The sequence below is a fragment of the Aptenodytes patagonicus genome, chromosome 3 (assembly GCF_965638725.1).
Source record: "Aptenodytes patagonicus chromosome 3, bAptPat1.pri.cur, whole genome shotgun sequence".
Taxonomy (NCBI): Eukaryota; Metazoa; Chordata; class Aves; order Sphenisciformes; family Spheniscidae; genus Aptenodytes; species Aptenodytes patagonicus.
This window is the reverse complement of record NC_134951.1, coordinates 28,190,179-28,207,919: the sequence shown is the minus strand read 5'-3', so window position 1 is coordinate 28,207,919 and position 17,741 is coordinate 28,190,179. Positions and strand designations below refer to the sequence as shown.

Here is a 17,741-nt window from a genome sequence, read left to right as displayed (position 1 = left end):
GACAACACGGCAGGACATAAGCAGTCTGGGAGGTTCCTGGAATGCGTCGATGATAACTTCCTTCTCCAAGCGATAGAGGAGCCAACGAGGAGAGGTGCTACGCTGGACCTTGTTCTCACCAACAAGGAGGGGCTGGTGGGGAATGTGAAGCTCAAGGGCAGCCTGGGCTGCAGTGACCATGAAATGGTGGAGTTCAAGATCCTTAGGGCACCGAGGAGGGTGCACAGCAAGCTCACTACCCTGGACTTCAAGAGAGCAGACTTTGGCCTCTTCAGGGATCTGCTTGGTGTAGAGTGCCATGGGCCAAAGCCCTGGAGGGAAGAGGAGCCCAAGAAAGCTGGGTAATATTCAAGGATCACCTCCTCCAAGCTCAGGAGCGATACATCCCAACAAAGAAGAAGTCAGGCAAAAACACCAGGAGGCCTGCAGGGATGAACAAGGAGCTCCTGGACAAACTCAAACACAAAAAGGAAGCCTACAGAGGGTGGAAGCAAGGACAGGTAGCCTGGGAGGAATACAGGGAAATTGTCTGAGCAGCCAGGGATCAGGTTAGGAAAGCTAAAGCCCTGATAGAATTAAATCTGGCCAGGGACATCAAGGGCAACAAGAGAAGATTCTATAGGTACATCGGGGATAAAAGGAAGACAAGGGAAAATGTGGGCCCTCTCCGGAACGAGACAGGAGACCTGGTTACCTGGGACATGGAGGAGGCGGAGGTACTCAATGACTTTTTTGCCTTGGTCTTCACTGGCAAGTGCTCGAGCCTCACCGCCCTAGCCGCAGAAGGCAAAGGCGGGGACTGGGAGAATGAAGAGCCGCCCACTGTGGGAGAAGATCAGGTTTGAGACCATCTAAGGCACCTGAAGGTGCACAAGTCCATGGGACCCAATGAGATCCATCCGTGGGTCCTGAAGGAACTGGCGGATGAAGTTGCTAAGCCACTATCCATCGTATCTGAGAAGTTGTGGCAGTCCGGTGAAGTTCCCACTGACTGGAAAAGGGGAAACGTAACTCCCATTTTTAAAAAGGGAAAAAGGAAGACCCGGGGAACTACAGGCCAGTCAGTGTCACCTCTGTGCCTGGGAAGATGATGGAACAGATCCTCCTGGAAGCTATGCTAAGGCACATGGAGGACAGGGAGGTGATTTGAGGCAGCCAGCATGGCTTCACCAAGGGCAAGTCCTGCCTGACTAACCTAGTGGCCTTCTATGATGGAGTGACTACATCAGTGGACACAGGAAGGGCTATAGATGTCATCTATCTGGACCTCTGTAAGGCTTTTGACACGGTCCCCCACAACATCCTTCTTTCTAAACTGGAGAGGTATGGATTTGATGGGTGGACTGTCTGGTGGGTGAGGAATTGGTTAGATGGTCGCATCCAGAGGGTAGTGGTCAACGGCTCAATGTCCAGATGGAGATTGGTGACGAGTGGTGTCCTGCAGGGGTCCGTGTTGGGACCGGTACTGTTTAATATCTTCATCGATGACATGGACAGTGGAATCGAGTGCACCCTCAGCAACTTTGCAGATGACACCAAGCTGAGTGATGTGGTTGACACGCCAGAGGGATGGGATGCCATCCAGAGGGACCTGGACAAGCTTGAGAAGTGGGCCTGTGTGAACCTCATGAGGTTTAACAAGGCCAAGTGCAAGGTCCTGCACCTGGGTCGGGGCAACCCCCGGTATCAGTCCAGGCTGGGGGATGAAGGGATTGAGAGCAGCCCTGCTGAGAAGGACTTGGGGGTCCTGGTGGATGAAAAGCTGGGCATGAGCCAGCAATGTGCGCTCACAGCCCAGAAGGCCAACTGTATCCTGGGCTGCATCCAAAGAAGCGTGGCCAGCAGGTCAAGGGAGGTGATTCTGCCCCTCTGCTCTGCTCTGGCGAGACCCCACCTGCAGTACTGCGTCCAGCTCTGGAGCCCTCAGCATAAGAAAGACATGGACCTGTTGGAGCGGGTCCAGAGGAGGGTCACAAAAATGATCAGGGGGATGGAACACCTCTCCTATGAAGAAAGGCTGAGAGAGTTGGGGCTGTTCAGCCTAGAGAAGAGGCGGCTTTGGGGAGACCTTATTGCAGCCTATCAGTACTTAAAGGGGGCTTATAAAAAAGATGGTAGCAAACTTTTTAGCAGGGCTTGTTGTGACAGGACAAGGGGGAATGGCTTTAAACTAAAGGGGGTTAGATTGAGACTAGATCTAAGGAAGAAATTTTTTACGCTGAGGGTGGTGAAGCACTGGAAGAGGTTGCCCAGAGAGGTGGTGGATGCCCCGTCCCTGGAAACATTCAAGGTCAGGTTGGATGGTGCTCTGAGCAACCTGATCCAGTTGAAGATGTCCCTGGTCATTGCAGGGGGGTTGGACTAGATGACCTCTAGAGGTCCCTTCCAATCCAAACTATTCTATTCTGTGATAAGATTGTCGTGCCCTTTTCCTCTGTAATGGGATGTTTGTCTAGAAACCGGGTCAAATCCGAGATTTAATGTGTTTTGGAATAAACATAAAAGGGAAGGGGAGGCGGCTATCACTGTGTCAGGGGAAAGAGTGTAGGTGTCCTGCTCTGCTCCCCCCACCCCAAGGCAGGCTCCCTAGTGCGTCAGGTCCAAAATTACTGATGAGAAATCATACTTAGCTGCTTCTTTGCAAGAGAATTAAATAATTTTGTCTTTTCAAAGTGCGTTTTGGGTTTTTTCCCTGATAGCCACTTGAAGGATAGACACAGAAGAAATATTTTGTCTACCGCACACCCTTTGTCTCACTTGGGATGTTTTAATTAATGTTGGCTGCAGATTTAAAAAGACAAACAAAACACAAACAAATCCTATATTCCTCCTACCCCCTCCAAAAAAAATCCACCACTGAGCCCACCAGTGAACTCAGGAGTTTTGGGGGGTTTTTTGGTTGGTTGGGTTTTTTTAAGGCTTACTTGGGGTTGGATTGGGCTTCAGTCGCAGACTGAGAAGAACCTGTATGTTTTGTGGGACTCTCTAATTGTAATCCGTGGAAGAGGAAAATCTGTGTTCGGCTGGCATTCTTCAGGACAGCAAGCAGCAATGATGATTTAGAGCTGAAGCCTGTACAATATTATGATAGTGGTACACGGGTACACTCCCATCTAAGTTATCCTCTAATCTATGAATAAGTAAACTGCGAAGAGGGAGAGAGAGGCTTTTCATCTCCCTCTGCATTTTTAAAATGCCTAAAGGGTTCGTTTGGGAAGTCTGGAGGGTAAGGTCTGCTACTAGAAACGCATCTCGCGTTTGATGCTGCTCTGAGCAAGTTTCACCAAAAGTTGCAAAGAAGTTATGTTTTTCCAGTGGCCTATGTGTGGTAGGGCTTCCATATCATTAATGGCTTCTGCAAATAACATTTCTTTTCCATCTTTTCCTGTGTCCTGGCCTCTAATACAGGCAAAACTGGACATTTTTTTCCTAATAAAAGTTACAGTATACACGAAGATACTTATTTTTCGCAGTTTTGCAGGATCAAACAACGGCGTCTTGAAATGTTCTTTAAAACAGGATTAGCTGTCACATAAAACAAACGTCACATTGACAATAGTTTCTGACTGTTGTTCTAAGTAAGTAGGTTCCTGGCTTATTTCCTGAAGGTGCATTACCAACCCATGTGTATTGTACATGGTAACTCAGTTTTCTTTAGTTCTGGCAAGCGTTTGTATATTTAGCCTCACAGCCAAAGCGTTGTGGTCTGAAATCTTAATGAACATGGAAATAGTGTGGAAAAAAGCTTGTGATATAAATGCTGCTGATGGATGAGGCAAAAGTTTGTCCAAGAATTGGGGGGTGAGGGGGAACCCACACAAAAAAATCCACCCAAAACCAGCCAAACAAAAAAAAGCCCTTCAAATTCTTGGTATTTAAATAATTTTATTATATCATTGATTCTAAATCTAGGAAAACTGTGCTTGTGCTATGATTATAGAAATTGTGATAGCAATTGCACTTCTTTCAACAGGTAACGTTCCAGGCTTGCAGCATTTTTGAAGCAAGGTATCTCTATGATCAGCTAGCCACGATCTGTCCCATTGTGGTAAGTAATGGACTTGTAAAAAAAAGAAAAAAAAAAAAATCAAAAAAACCTTGAACGCTACTCACAAATTTGGAACTCTGGGAGAAGTGTCAGTCTCTTGCTAGGTTGTCACATGAACAGCGTGATTTATTTAATGTCCAAATGACACCACAAAACAGATTATGTCTGTTTCTTCTCCTCTGCCCTCCTTCCCATATGCACAAGACTCTTGTTGAATAGTTATAGAAGTACATTTGGGGCAGTTTTTCACGAAAACAAGACAAACTAACTCCTTAAAACAATTTTTAATTTTTCAACTTTGGGTCTGGTGTTAGAGAGGGTTTCAGCTTAAGTTGTTTAAATCTGTCCCTTTCGTAAGCATGTGGTCACAAACAGGTGTTTATAACGTGTATTATAAAAATAAAGCGTTGGTCTGGTCTAGGTGGTGAGCAGATCCTGCTCCGAGTGAGGTATGTTCCAGCTGTGTTGCTAAGGTGCTTGGCCAAACAAAAATAAACAAAATGATTGCAGGTGAACTTTTGGAGTTTGGAAGCGTGCGAGCAGAATACTTCCTGATTTGTCACGAAATTGCTTCTGCCTATATCATCTTTGTGTTCCTCAAATGCTGATCTGTAGAGGTAATAAATTTGGAGAGCATCAGATGCCACTTCAGTAATACTAACCCTTCATCTAGGCATTTTCTGTAGATAGCAGGTGAGAGATTTGTGGTTGTATGGGCTTTGGCTGTACGCTAAACTGAAGTACATACTTTAGTTACTTCTGGACCAGCAAGTTTCCCTTTCCAGTGGGGTTGTATTTTGCTTTTGGTTCCTTGGCTTGTCCTTTTGTTTTCATATCAGGCTCTTTTATTTCAGATGGCGTTGAGCGCTGCATCTCCATTCTACAGAGGCTACGTGTCTGATATTGATTGTCGCTGGGGAGTAATCTCTGCATCTGTAGATGATCGAACGCGAGAAGAGAGGGGGCTAGAAGTAAGTAATGTTAGGTTGTAAATGTCTGGGTTTTTTCAGGCAAAAAAGTTAAATCTCCTTTAGTATCAAATTCTGCTTGTGCTCATCAGAATCCCGAACAAGGGAACATGGCAGTCTTTGTGGTAAATATAGGAGAGATGGTGTAAACATTTGCCTTGGTTGTACAGTTTACGTTAGTAAATATGTATTTTTAGTTAGGTATGGAATCCCAGTAGAACTCCACTCACTCCTTCACAGCTTGCTGAAAAGGTCCCCCTGTGATGAAACTTTCCAGTCTGTGCTTGAGCCCAAAAAGCAAAAATTGCTTTGGATTAAATAGCAGGTGCTGCTGAGTAATCCAGTAGTATAAACTAGAACTATGTGAAAAGAGCCAGTTGTCAGAACTTGAACCTAAAGAGTTTCTCTAAGCAGGAATTGGCATTCAAGGCACTTACAGAATTACAGAAAATAAAAAAATAATTTTAAAAAATCTACCTGAAATATTTCTTGAACAACCCATCATAAGAGCACCTCCAACAATGTGTGCATAGTGAAACTGTATTGTTACGTGTTGCAATAGGTATAATAATGCTTTCCAGGTATGTGGGGTGATGGTATATTACATCAGGAAAATGTTTCCATTTTTAGAGAATTCTAGTCAATGTGTGATGACTGTTTTTTCGCTCAGATACATACATCTGCAAACAAAATAGTCGTAATTCCAGGATCGCTTTCTATTAAGTCTATTTAAGACTCGTGCTTTGAACAATTTTAATTGAGGCCGTAGGGTTTTTTAAACAGGATAATAATTCTCACGTAAGTGTCATAGTGAGCAAAAACTTAGGTAACATTGTTAACAAGCTGTTAAAATATTGTATTCTTAAATTATATAGCCACTGAAGAACAACCATTATAGAATCAGTAAATCCAGATATGATTCCATAGACAGTTATCTATCTGAATGTGGTGAGAAATACAATGACATTGATTTGACAATAGACAAAGATATCTACGAGCACCTAATACAGGAAGGTAAGTGTTTGCTTCATTATGAGCAGGTTAAGAATTATGCTTGCAGTGTGTGGGGATATTTTATGTTTTCGTCCTTGTTTGTTTCAATCATTGTGCATCCTTCAGAGTGACTCCTACTCAGGAAGAATCTGTGTAGCGTGGTCTTGAGAGTTTTTTAAAAAGTATTTGTTTGTAACGGAAACTGTCCCTAATTCCAGCTTGAGAAGCTCAGTGTTTGACGCATTAATGTTTTATCTTTGTGGAGAGAGCAGAACTGCTTTAGGAAACATGGCACAGAGGTGCATCAGAAACCAGGAAGAATGGCAGCTACACCAATATTCAGCTGCCATTTCCAAACAAGAACCTGTTCTTCCTTTTTTTTTTTTTTTTCTTCTCCTTCTCTTTAATCATTTCCTTCCTTCCCGAAGTCATCATTTAAACTTTAACAGGATGTGGTGGGTTGAGGTAGCATTGCAGAGTTCGATGTTTTCAGTCTTGTAAAATAAATTGTTTCCTAGAGCCTGCTTTGCTATGTGTGAATTGTTTGTTTGAATTTTCATTTTTTAGGTATTGACCACCTTTTGGCACAGCATATTGCACACTTGTTCATTCGAGACCCATTGACTTTGTTTGAGGAGAAAATACATCTAGATGATGCAAATGAATCCGACCATTTTGAGGTTGTGTCTAATTTAGAGGAATTTAATAAATATATACATAAAATTGCTTGTTCTTTATAGTACTGCTTAATTGGAGGATGGCTATATTAGCTAAGAAATTTTTTTTTCCTGAATTTTTCACTTCAACTAGTTCTTTAGCGTATGGCTTTGCAGTTTATAAGCACATTTATTTCCTTGTTTTATCATTTATTTAGGAGGAGGTGGTGGCTTATACTTCAAACCCAATAAAATATGAAGAGCCCAAGTTATAGCTATGTGTATAAGTGTTATGGGGAACTATCTATTTTTATGGCTTCCTAAAAACTGTTTTGCATGACATTTACATATAAATGTCTCTCTTACACAGTTTTATGAAATAATAGATATGGTAATATTAGGTATTTTTAGTTCAGGATGCATCAACCCCTCATAAAAAAATAAGTCAGGTAAATCTCAGCCCCCTAGTATCTCATACATAATCCTCAAGCAAAATAGTATGAGAAAAAGTGTAATGTATTTGCTCCTAGGATGGGTAGCTATACTGTGGTTTTTAGGAAGTCACGCGGCTTAGTTTGGAAGTGCTTCTCTAACTTGATGGGCTGTTACAGGAAAAATATTAGGACGCTAGTTATCTGCTTATTTTTCTTTGATTATATTATAGAATGATGCATATCATGATTGTGACAGATTATTTCATGTTCTTTGCAGAATATTCAGTCTACAAACTGGCAGACAATGAGGTTTAAGCCACCTCCTCCAAATTCAGATATTGGATGGAGAGTGGAATTCAGACCTATGGAGGTAAGGAAGACGTCAGTATGCACAAAAGCACATTTCCTTTTCAGTGGAAAAGTACCAGGCATTCTGCCATCCAGTATCAAACCCTTATTACTTATGCTGTGTTTTCTCCCCTCTGAATTGCTAGATGCAAGTGAAGTGGACAGCAGTGTTTAATCAGACATGGACTGTGGGAATGTAACTGACAGGAGAATCCACTGCAGCACAGCAAAGCATGCTAATGGATTTGGGGCGATGGGGAAAGGAATTAGGCTTGTATTAAAGCAACAGTAAACAAAGCCCCATTTAGCTTCTAGGGACTGTATTTCTCCAGTACTTCTCCTGGTACTGAACAATTCCACTGTCATTGTTTTGTTTTTCACAAGTGCTTTTATTTTATAGCTATTTCTTGAGCTCTCTGAATTTAATCCCTTTAAAGTGGAAATTTAAAAGCTATTATACATTTGTAATTACACAGAGAGCCTGAAGGTGCAGGTTATTAGATAGTCTTTTGAAATGCAAGTGTGTTTTGGCATTGGATTAAAGGGTTGAGTTTGTTGAAGTGTGCGCGTGCATTGTGCATTTGAAGTCACTGCTGATGATTCCAGCTCATGCATCACCATCTCTGCTAGCAGAGTGTGTGTGAATACAAGTACCAACATGAACGTTTGAATCAAACTGTTTTAAACTCTCCCAGATATTTATCTACTTCCATGAGTGTGTTCCCACTAAAGTAATTTAATCTCTATTCCTTTCATGTCTAGGTCCAGTTAACAGACTTTGAAAACTCTGCATATGTTGTGTTTGTGGTATTGCTAACCAGAGTGATTCTGTCATATAAACTGGATTTTCTCATTCCTTTGTCCAAGGTAGGTGTGAAAGATCAGATCTATTAGAGCTAAATGCAATGTATTTGCATCAAGTCTGATTTTTATCCTCTGCAAGCTAGGAACTAATATTTGTGCACTTACAGAACAGTCATTTTTATCTTTCAGTCAGTTTTCATCTACCAGTACTTTGAATCAATTTCAACTCTGCAGTGTTAAACAAATGTTTTATTGCTGTCTCATGGATTTAAGTTTATAGACAAATACTGTGGGAATTTCTGTGGTGCCTAACAGTGTCTGACTACTGCAGAAATGTTGAGAAATACCATTGTCACAAGACTGTTTTGAGACTGGGAAAGGGCATGTTTCCACCATTTTACATGGGGGGAAAATAACCTGTGGAGGTCAAAATAAAAACTTTAGATATTTATTTTAACATGGCTGTTGCCTGTGTCTCATGTTCTTATTCTCTATTTTGTTTGTACCCGGTGGAGAGGAAAAGGAGGAGTTCAGCATGCTTAGTGTTACACAGTATTTGAGTGAAAACAAATACTGCTGATTCTGGTCACAACTGTGACTTGTGTTTAGACAGACCAGCCATGCAAAATGTGCTTTTTCCTTAATCTTGTCCTCACAATTGTTGAACTGTTTTGGGTGAAACTGTCCTTGCACGTCTTCTTTCTGAGGCACCTGACCAGAAAATGTCTTTTTAAATGGTTAGTCCTGCAATGTTGTAGGTAACTTTAAAAAAGGTCTTGTAGCGCAGAAGGCTTTTGACAGACTGTATACTAGAAAATACTGCCAGCGCTGGCTACAGCATAGCAGTAGTATCCTGTGGCTTTTCTTAGTGTTTTTAATTAAAATGGAGAAAAATACTGAAGTTGTAAATTAACAGTAATCATACCATACAGTTGGTATGATTTCTAAAAGGAGAAATTCTCTTCCTGATGTCAGGGAGTTCAGACTTCATAAATAATGCAGCAATTTAGCACTTCCAGTGCATAATTACATTGTTATTTGGAATGTCTCAAAAGCGCAAAATTTTTAACTGGTGAATACCAGTTAAGACTGAAAAAGAGATCAGGTGCTGAAAGAACCTGAACAGAGTTGGGGGCTGGGGAGGGGCATAAAATTGCTTGAGCTTGCCAAGCAATTTGGCAGGTAACGCAACACAGAATTGCACAACCATTGGTAAACCTGCCTCTTTCAAGTAAAATAATAGGGGTTTGTGGGGCTAATCTCACACTAATCTTTGCTGTCTGATTGAGTGCGGTTGTACTCCCGTCAGCTAGGACTAGAGTTCTTTCAAACTTTCAAAACAGCCTGTTGTGTAAATAGGTTTCACAATATAAAATGAACGAAGGCAGACTTTTGAAAACAAAGCTTTGAAAAGGTAAGAAGTAAGCGAAGATTTTGCATTGCCCTTAATTAGAGGTCAAACAAAGAATTCAGCAAACCATATCCCTTCTTCTGAAGACGATACAGTGAAGCTAATGTCCGAAAGCTGTGTGATGCTAATTCCCGAGAACATACCGACCAAAGAACTTGGCAAAATCTTCCATCCAGAAAGACAGAGCAATGCTTGTGTCATTTGCAGAGCGTATGAGCAGTGCTTTGTAGTTTGTAGATTTTTTGAGAAGCCTGCAATTTAGAACTTCTTTTCTAGCAGTCTAAGTTTATTGAACTATCTAAGAGATGTTTGGGTATGGAATAGATACGATTCCCATACAAAGTTACTGGAATTCTGTTTCTGAAAGTTTGTTTAATACAGTTGTAACTCTTCTAAAGACTCCAATGATTTTGATAATAAAAGCAGCAAACTATGGCTAGGGAAATGGCAATTTTCTTCTGTACTCATTTAAATTGCATCTAAACATGCAGAGAAGTCTGCCAGATGGGCTGCAGCCTGTTAATCACAGCTGTTCCTGTGTTTTCATCCAAACTTAAAAGATTAGCGTAGCATGTTCTAACATAATACCATTACCTTTTCTGCTGGAGACCTAATTTCATAGAACGTCATCTCTTTGTGGTTTTGCCTGGGACCCCTGAAGAACAAAATAAAACTTATCTCCACAGCTTGGCTTTGTGTGACGAGATAATAAGAAACATAGTAGATGTTTCAACTAATGAGACCAAAATTCGAGGGTTCAGGAGAATCCTCATTTTGTAAAATGTCACAAATCTCTGAAATACTTCTTTTGCCAGGTGGATGAAAACATGAAGATGGCCCAGAAAAGAGATGCTGTCCGGCAGGGAATGTTTTACTTCAGAAAAGATATTTGCAAAGGTATCACAACAAGCAATCTGATTAACACTGTTGTGGATGTTTACTGTCTCTCTTGCCTTCTAACTGTTTCTTCCTTTCCCTTTGTCACCCATGAAGGTGGAAACGCTGTTGTGGATGGATGTGGCTCTGCACAGAATGGGACAGGCACCGATGCAGAAGAGTACACCTTAATGAGCATTGATACAATTATCAATGGGAAGGTCATAGCCTCTTCCACCTGGAACGCGCAACTTTCCCCTCCATTCCACCCTCAGAAACCAGATCAAGCGTGTTTTATGCTGACTCTGTTCTCTTACACAGGAAGGAGTCTTTCCTGGTTTGATCCCAATTTTGAATTCCTATCTTGAAAACATGGAAGTGGATGTGGACACAAGGTGCACCATCCTAAACTACTTGAAGCTAATAAAAAAGAGAGCATCTGGTATGTTTGACACTTTTGGACATCGATTTTCCTGGCATTTTTCTATTTAGTAATTGGGCTGTTTTCTAGTTTTCAGTTGGATAAAACTGGTGGCAGCTTTGGCTGTCTGGTTCAGTGTTGAATCATAGGAGCAAAGGACTGGAGTGTGTTCTCTGGCTTAAGTCTGGTCCTGTCTAATTCTGATTATAAATGTTTCGTGATCCATTTTAGAACTTAAATTAGGAGTAATTGGTACAGTTACACTACCCTCTAAGCTGTAATTGTATCTCCACTCCAAGATTTCTCTTTTCGGCACGACTTACTGCTGCTTTTGCCAGTGTATTGTCCACTTTGTAGTAGTTTGCACATACACTAATCCCCTTTGCCTGTCACTTGAGTGTTGGAAGAGTATGTGAGGCTGGGTCTGATAGTCTGGTGTTACTGGTGTGACTCCAAAGCGTGCTGCTCCAAAGCATTCATAAGTCTAAATTCTGGTATGCTAGAGCATGGGACCTAGTCTTTAGCTCCCTGATAAGAACGCCTTTCTGTAAATAGCAAAACTCCTTCAAGGCAGAGCAAACCAGGCTCTTCCCCTGTCTTCCCCATGTTGCAGTGTTTTCAAAGACAGGCGGTATAATGACTCTTTATGCTCCTTTTTAAAATGCAGCAGTATAATGAGTAAAAGATGCAGGCTAAACTTTAATTCAGAACTGGGCACGTAGCACAGTCTGCAACAGCTTTATACCTTTCGATGTGCAAATCCCTTGTATGCCTGCCTTGCTGTAAATTTAGCTAGACAGTTAATTTTAGTCTCGTAAGTCAAGACATTTTTTTTTTCCCCTCCCCAATTTTAAACTGAGGTGTTGCATTCCTTTTTAACTTTTGAAAATTGCTGTAGAAGCTTCTAGATAAAGACCTTTTTAAAGCTGTGGTGGAAATCAGGACTTTCTCTCGCCTGGTATTTCAGTACTTTAGCAGTACTTCAGAATGGTAACAAGTTTTAATTAAATGTTCTTTCCTAAGGCTGCTTGTTCGTAGGAGGCTTCTGTCCCTCACGTAACATAGATGGGGATTTGATGCTTGGCTTAACTGAGGGAGAGAAGAGAAACTGTCAGGAAGAAAACGTCTGAGGCACATCAGCCCTCAAAATAGCAATGCTTTCAAAATATTCCATTGTTTCTTGTTGGGTTTTTACCCTTCAGAAAAATGCTGTTGAAAAAACAAGGAATGCATAAGTCTTACAGAGGTTTTTTCCCCAAGAGCCAATGACCTGGGCTCGACCGCCTGTGGCAGGTGTTTCCCTTCCAAAGAACAACTTTGCTACCTGGTGCAAAGTTGCAGGCATTGCAAAAGTCAGCTCGTGTATTTACACAGACCTGAAAGGTGTGAGAGTGAGGTAGATAGAATCTAGGGTTTATATCGTAACTGATGAACTGAAAGGATTTTTAAATCATGCTTCTTAAGAACCACAATTCACAGAACAAAAAGCATTAGGCATTGTATTACTGTGCCATGATGATTCTCAGTTGTCATCTTTGGATTATTCCAGATTACTCTCAATCTTAAATCAAATGATCCTGAACTGCAGCCTCTCTAGCATGAGACATGTCCACTAAGAGTGGCCAGTTTTCAGATTTCTGTCCTCAAAAGGTGAACACAGAGCACTCATGAGAGTTAAACACTGGCACATTAGCTGCTGTGGCTTTAACCTTACCCTGACATAGTTCACCTGTGCTTCAGTCACATCCTCTCTTGCAGCACAGCTAGGTATTGCCCTCCTGGTCTTCGTCTAGCTGGTGTGTGACTCCCACTACTCAGACTACAGATTTGCTAAGCAGGCAGCAGCTGCTGACCACCACCAAATATTAATGAAAGCAGTATTATGATAGCAGCATCTAGTGATCCTTGTCCTGGCATGCTCTCCCGGTTCCTGGCTGTCTGCAGCGTAGGCGCTTTCTCCACTGAAGGTGGTGCGGTAATCATGGTGCTTGATGACCGCTCACAAACACGATTTCCATGATCGTTGCCTTACCCTTCTTGAAGCAGTTACGCTTTTGGTCCCCATAAAGTCATACAATAAGAAATGCCACAATTTTATTATATACTCTTTGAAAAATGTAATTCCTGTAGTTTTGCACGTTTAAATGCTCTTCCCTCTTATTTCATGATATGCCTTATAGTTTCTGCGTTGTAGGATAATGTTTCTCTACTCATTTCACATCAACGTTCATAATTTTGCAAACTTCTCAAGTATATCGTTGCTTCCGAACTTGCAATTCCCTTTGTCTTGTCTCTCCTCGCTTGGAAGTTGTCTCACACCTTTTGTCAGTCTGTGGTGCCTTTTCCCGATACTCATATGTTCTTTGAGAGCTGCACGCTGTGTTCACGATGAAGATGCTGCAGATTTACCCTGGTACAAAGGATGGGGAGTGATTGGGCTGCCTGACCACTAGGTGTCTGTGTTGGTCTGAGAGCTGGACTGTCTCCTCCCGCACCTGACGGCCTGCAGCGGCTTTTAGTCCAAAAATGGGTCTCTCTCTATGCTCCGCTCTGCTCATCTTCCCAGCCCCACCGATTTTCTTGTAGGCCCCCTGCTTCTCGTTGGTTTGAGAAAGTTTTCGTGTGAGTTTTTAGTGCCTTCAACAAATAATGCTTCTTGGGTATTTTTTTTCTGCCTTCTTTTTATGTAGAAGTGTAAACTCTGGCCTCATTTCTTTAAAACATGATTTCTGTTTTTTGAGGGACATCTTTATTTCTAATAACCTTTTTTATTCTGCTTTTCTTTCCTGTACTTTTTGCAATTTTTCTGATTTGGTTTCATGTACCTCTGTTCAAAACCACTGATAGGATATCTTTAAACAGTCTTGGATACTTTTTACTTGTGTGTTTCTCCTTGCTTTCCCTAACTTGATTCCTCTTGCTTTTTGTAATATTCTTAAACCAAAGATTCTGTAGTGGAAGCCCTTGACTCTTTCCACTCTTAGAAGGAAGCTGAGGTTCCAGTAGCTAGCAATGGAAGTTTTGCTAGGCTTTTCGAGCATCCCATCAGCCTACCTTAATGTCTTACTGCCAGAGTTACCTTAAACTTGTACTAGTTAAAGTTTGCTTGCATATGCTGCATTCAGGAGCAAGATTCAGTAGCCTAAACACTGGTGTCCAGCTGGCCTCCAGCTGCTACTTCATAGGGATGCAGGTCTCCTGCAAGTGGTGTGTGCTATTTGATGACCCTGTATAGAAGCGTCGGGGACCCTCAGGTTCTGACTGCCCTGTGGACTGCACAGTGAAGCAGAGGCGGTGTGTACAAACCAGGAGTTGGTATACTCGGGAACCTGCCTATTTTTTGCTAGGGGAGCTGCCAGAGGGAGAAAGAATAGTAAGTCAAGGTAGACAGAGCAAAGCTAGCAGCTGAGTTGGATGGATCAACTACAAAATTATTTTATATATATGTAGTTGTTGTAGAGGTGTCTATTGATTTGTCTTAGCCAGATTCTCTGTTAAATGATGTGTTTAAGACCTCTTGCTATACAATCTGTTGGTAACACCTGTTCCAGTAGCTACTTCTCTCTGCACTGTCTCGTTACAACGCCTGAAAATTTGAAGATCGCACCAGATGAGTGGGTTTTAGACTATCGGCGATATGTCAGCTTAATTATGCCTGCAGTTTAGCCATATTGAAAAAAATAGATGTATAGGAATGTGTTTCTCATGAAAGCATGGACTATTCATTAATTGTGTATATAATGCGTAGAACTTTAGGTGTCGTACTGCTAAATTAGATGTATAAACTGTGAAATTTGACTTCCCCTTGCCCACAGGAGAATTAATGACGGTTGCTCGATGGATGAGGGAATTTATCGCACAGCACCCAGACTACAAGCAAGATAGCGTGATAACTGATGAAATGAATTATAGCCTTATTTGGAAATGCAACCAAATCGCACAAGGCCAGGCAGAGTGTCCTGAACTACTGGGGGTAGGATTTAATAAGAAACAAAGTGGAAACAAAACTGGCTCTTTGTAATGAATGTTTCTCAAATAGTAGAAAGTTTAAGCCTTTTAGCAAAGCACTAGCAAAGATACTGTGAATCTGGTACAGTTTCATGGTGTGAAGACCAAAACAGGGATACTGCACTATAAAATGGGCCAATCTGCCAAAATACTTGTTTAAGGCATCCTAAAATGGGCATATTCTTATTGTTAAGGTTTATACAATGTACATGTAAATAGTAAAATATTTTTATGATTAACATCAATGTATTTTAATAACATTGTATCTAAAGTTATTGTGAATTAGCTTGTAACTTTTTTATGCTTATTCTAGAAAGAAAAATTGTCCTGAACAGCTTTGTAAATGTAATGGTACTTGTATATTATATGCATTCCAGTTACTGAATGTTTACTGTAATTTTTTTAACCTGGAATGTGCTAAGTAATCTACCTTATTATGTAAGAAAGAAAAAAAAAAAAAAAATCTTCTGGACCTACCTGAATTACAGATAGTTCTTCCTTCCATTTGGGTTTTGAAAGTATGTAAGAACAGATAAATGCATGTGCATCCCATTTGTTAATCTTTACAGCAGTTTCTCAGTTGCCACAAGACCTGCATCCACTCATAAACTGTAAAACTCAGAGGAACAGATCTGTCCTTATTCAGATAACGCAAGTCTGCCTGTCTGCAGATGCATCATTATTTTTTTCCTCTCTGAAGTAAATTTGTATGCTATCGCAGTTCAGAAATTTGCCTGATGATTTAACAAAAAAGCAGTAACGGGGGAGACGTGGTGAGAGAGAGGAGGCAATGAGAGCTGAACATAAAGCTTGCTTTACAAAGGAGCCAGAGAAGACCCGCTCTGGACTTCAGCACTCCTTAACTGCTCTTTCTCCCACATTGCTGCTGTTCCCACAGTTGACAATGACCGCAAAAAACAATGACACAAAACCAAGCACCTGTCCATTCTTCCTAAAGGTTGAGTTTCTCATTTATCATTCATTATTACAAATATTTTTGTCAGCATGTTTATTTCCTATAAGGTACTTTATGTAGATAGCTGAGGTACCTACATAGCTGTAGGTATGGACAACTTAATCCCCTCTAGAAAATAGTTTTAAAGAAATCATGGAATGCACTAACCCTTTGAATTGGGAGCCAGTGCTCGGAGTGACTGTAAAGTATTTAAAATTTAGCCATTGCAAATTTGTAAATAAAGCAAACTTAAGGGGCCTTTTTGATTTAGCTTCTTAACTGACTTCTAGAAGTGAATTGCGTTATGGGTAGATTATGCAAAGCTTAATGCAAGCATATATAAATACCTAAGGTGTAATGATTTTTTAAAAAGAGCTAATGGAGAAACTGCAATGAAGAGGTGCACTAAGAAGAAGCTTTTATGTACTGACATTAGACTTTGTTCTGCGTTCACAGGTGTGCTTTAGAGAATAAAAAGAATGCTTTTTTCCTGCTGTGGTGAATTTGTTTTAATCAACATATAGGCATATGCTAATTTAGTTTCTGTAATAAGGAAATAAAAATAAAATTTGCAGTATGTGTTGGTCACTTGCATGACTTGAACCCACATTTTCAGATTCAAAAAAGGAGGAGTTGCATACCGGCAAGTACAGCTCATCTTATCCAGACTCACTTTGTTCACAGTGAAACTTCTCAGGACTCATGGCAAATGGTCTACCACTCTGTCATGGTTTAACCCCAGCCGGCAGCTAAGCACCACCCAGCCGCTCACTCACTCCCCCCCAGTGGGATGGGGGAGAGAATCAGAAGGGTAAAAGTGAGAAAACCCGTGGGTTGAGATAAAGGCAGTTTAAGAGGTAAAGCAAACCAAGGAATTCATTCACTACTTCCCATCGGCAGGCAGGTGTTCAGCCATCTCCAGGAAAGCAGGGCTCCATCACGCGTAACGGTGACTTGGGAAGACAAACGCCATCACTCCGCACGTTGCCCCCTTCCTCCTCCTTCCCCCAGATTTATATGCTGAGCATGATGTCATATGGTATGGAATATCCCTTTGGTCAGTTGGGATCACCTGTCCCACCCATGTCCCCTCCCAACTTTTTGTGCCCCCCCAGCCTACGCACTGGTGGGGTGGTGTGAGGAGCAGAAAAGGCCTTGACTCTGTGTAAGCACCACTGCTCAGCAATAACCAAAACATCCCTGTGTTATCAACACTGTTTCCAGCACAAATCCAAAGCGTAGCCCCATACTAGCTACTGTGAAGAAAATTAACTCCATCCCAGCCAAAACCAGCACACACCTCTGCAGCAAAGTCCTTGCCATTGTCATGGTAGCATCTGTCTGATTGCACAGCATCAGATGCTATGCTTGGAAGACCCCTAAAAAGGTTAGAATGCTTTCCTACTGGTACTGTATCAACACGTGTCCTTTTTCCCTTTCAACTGACATTAAATCACTCTTCTGGCCTAGTAGGTGGCTACTGTCTTGTAAGTGAGAGCAAATTTTGTCATGATACCTAAAAGCTGCGTCTGGAAGTTTCCCTCATGAGTTCTTGTATGCATGTTTTCAGAAAGGATGAGATCTCAACACAAAGCTGCTGCTTGTTCGTTGAGGTGTCCATGGTTGTGGTATCTAAGCAGCTTACACTCCCTAGATGAAGAGTTAAGGTACGTGCTCCAGCCTGTTCTCAATGGTGTGGCATGGTGAAGGCTCTCACAGGGCAAACCAGAGTTGCTGCCGGGAGGGGCAAGCTTTGCCACTAGTTCTGAATATACCTTAGAGGTGGCTGTGTGGTATCTGCACCCACTCCGAGGTGGAG

General features: G+C 41.5%; 1 protein-coding gene across 1 annotated transcript in view; it reads left to right on the top strand.

Moving 5' to 3' along the window:
* Window positions 1-16,507, top strand: part of GCLC (glutamate-cysteine ligase catalytic subunit) — a 38,715-nt gene extending 22,208 nt beyond the window's left edge. Inside the window, exons 7-16 of the mRNA XM_076332940.1 lie at window positions 3,974-4,048; window positions 4,903-5,019; window positions 5,892-6,030; window positions 6,577-6,689; window positions 7,377-7,469; window positions 8,210-8,314; window positions 10,478-10,559; window positions 10,656-10,759; window positions 10,860-10,980; window positions 14,775-16,507. Of these exons, the coding sequence (XP_076189055.1) occupies window positions 3,974-4,048; window positions 4,903-5,019; window positions 5,892-6,030; window positions 6,577-6,689; window positions 7,377-7,469; window positions 8,210-8,314; window positions 10,478-10,559; window positions 10,656-10,759; window positions 10,860-10,980; window positions 14,775-14,980 (1,155 nt within the window). The 3' untranslated portion in view covers window positions 14,981-16,507. The remainder of the gene's footprint in view (window positions 1-3,973; window positions 4,049-4,902; window positions 5,020-5,891; window positions 6,031-6,576; window positions 6,690-7,376; window positions 7,470-8,209; window positions 8,315-10,477; window positions 10,560-10,655; window positions 10,760-10,859; window positions 10,981-14,774) is intronic.
* Window positions 16,508-17,741: the final 1,234 nt, after the last annotated feature.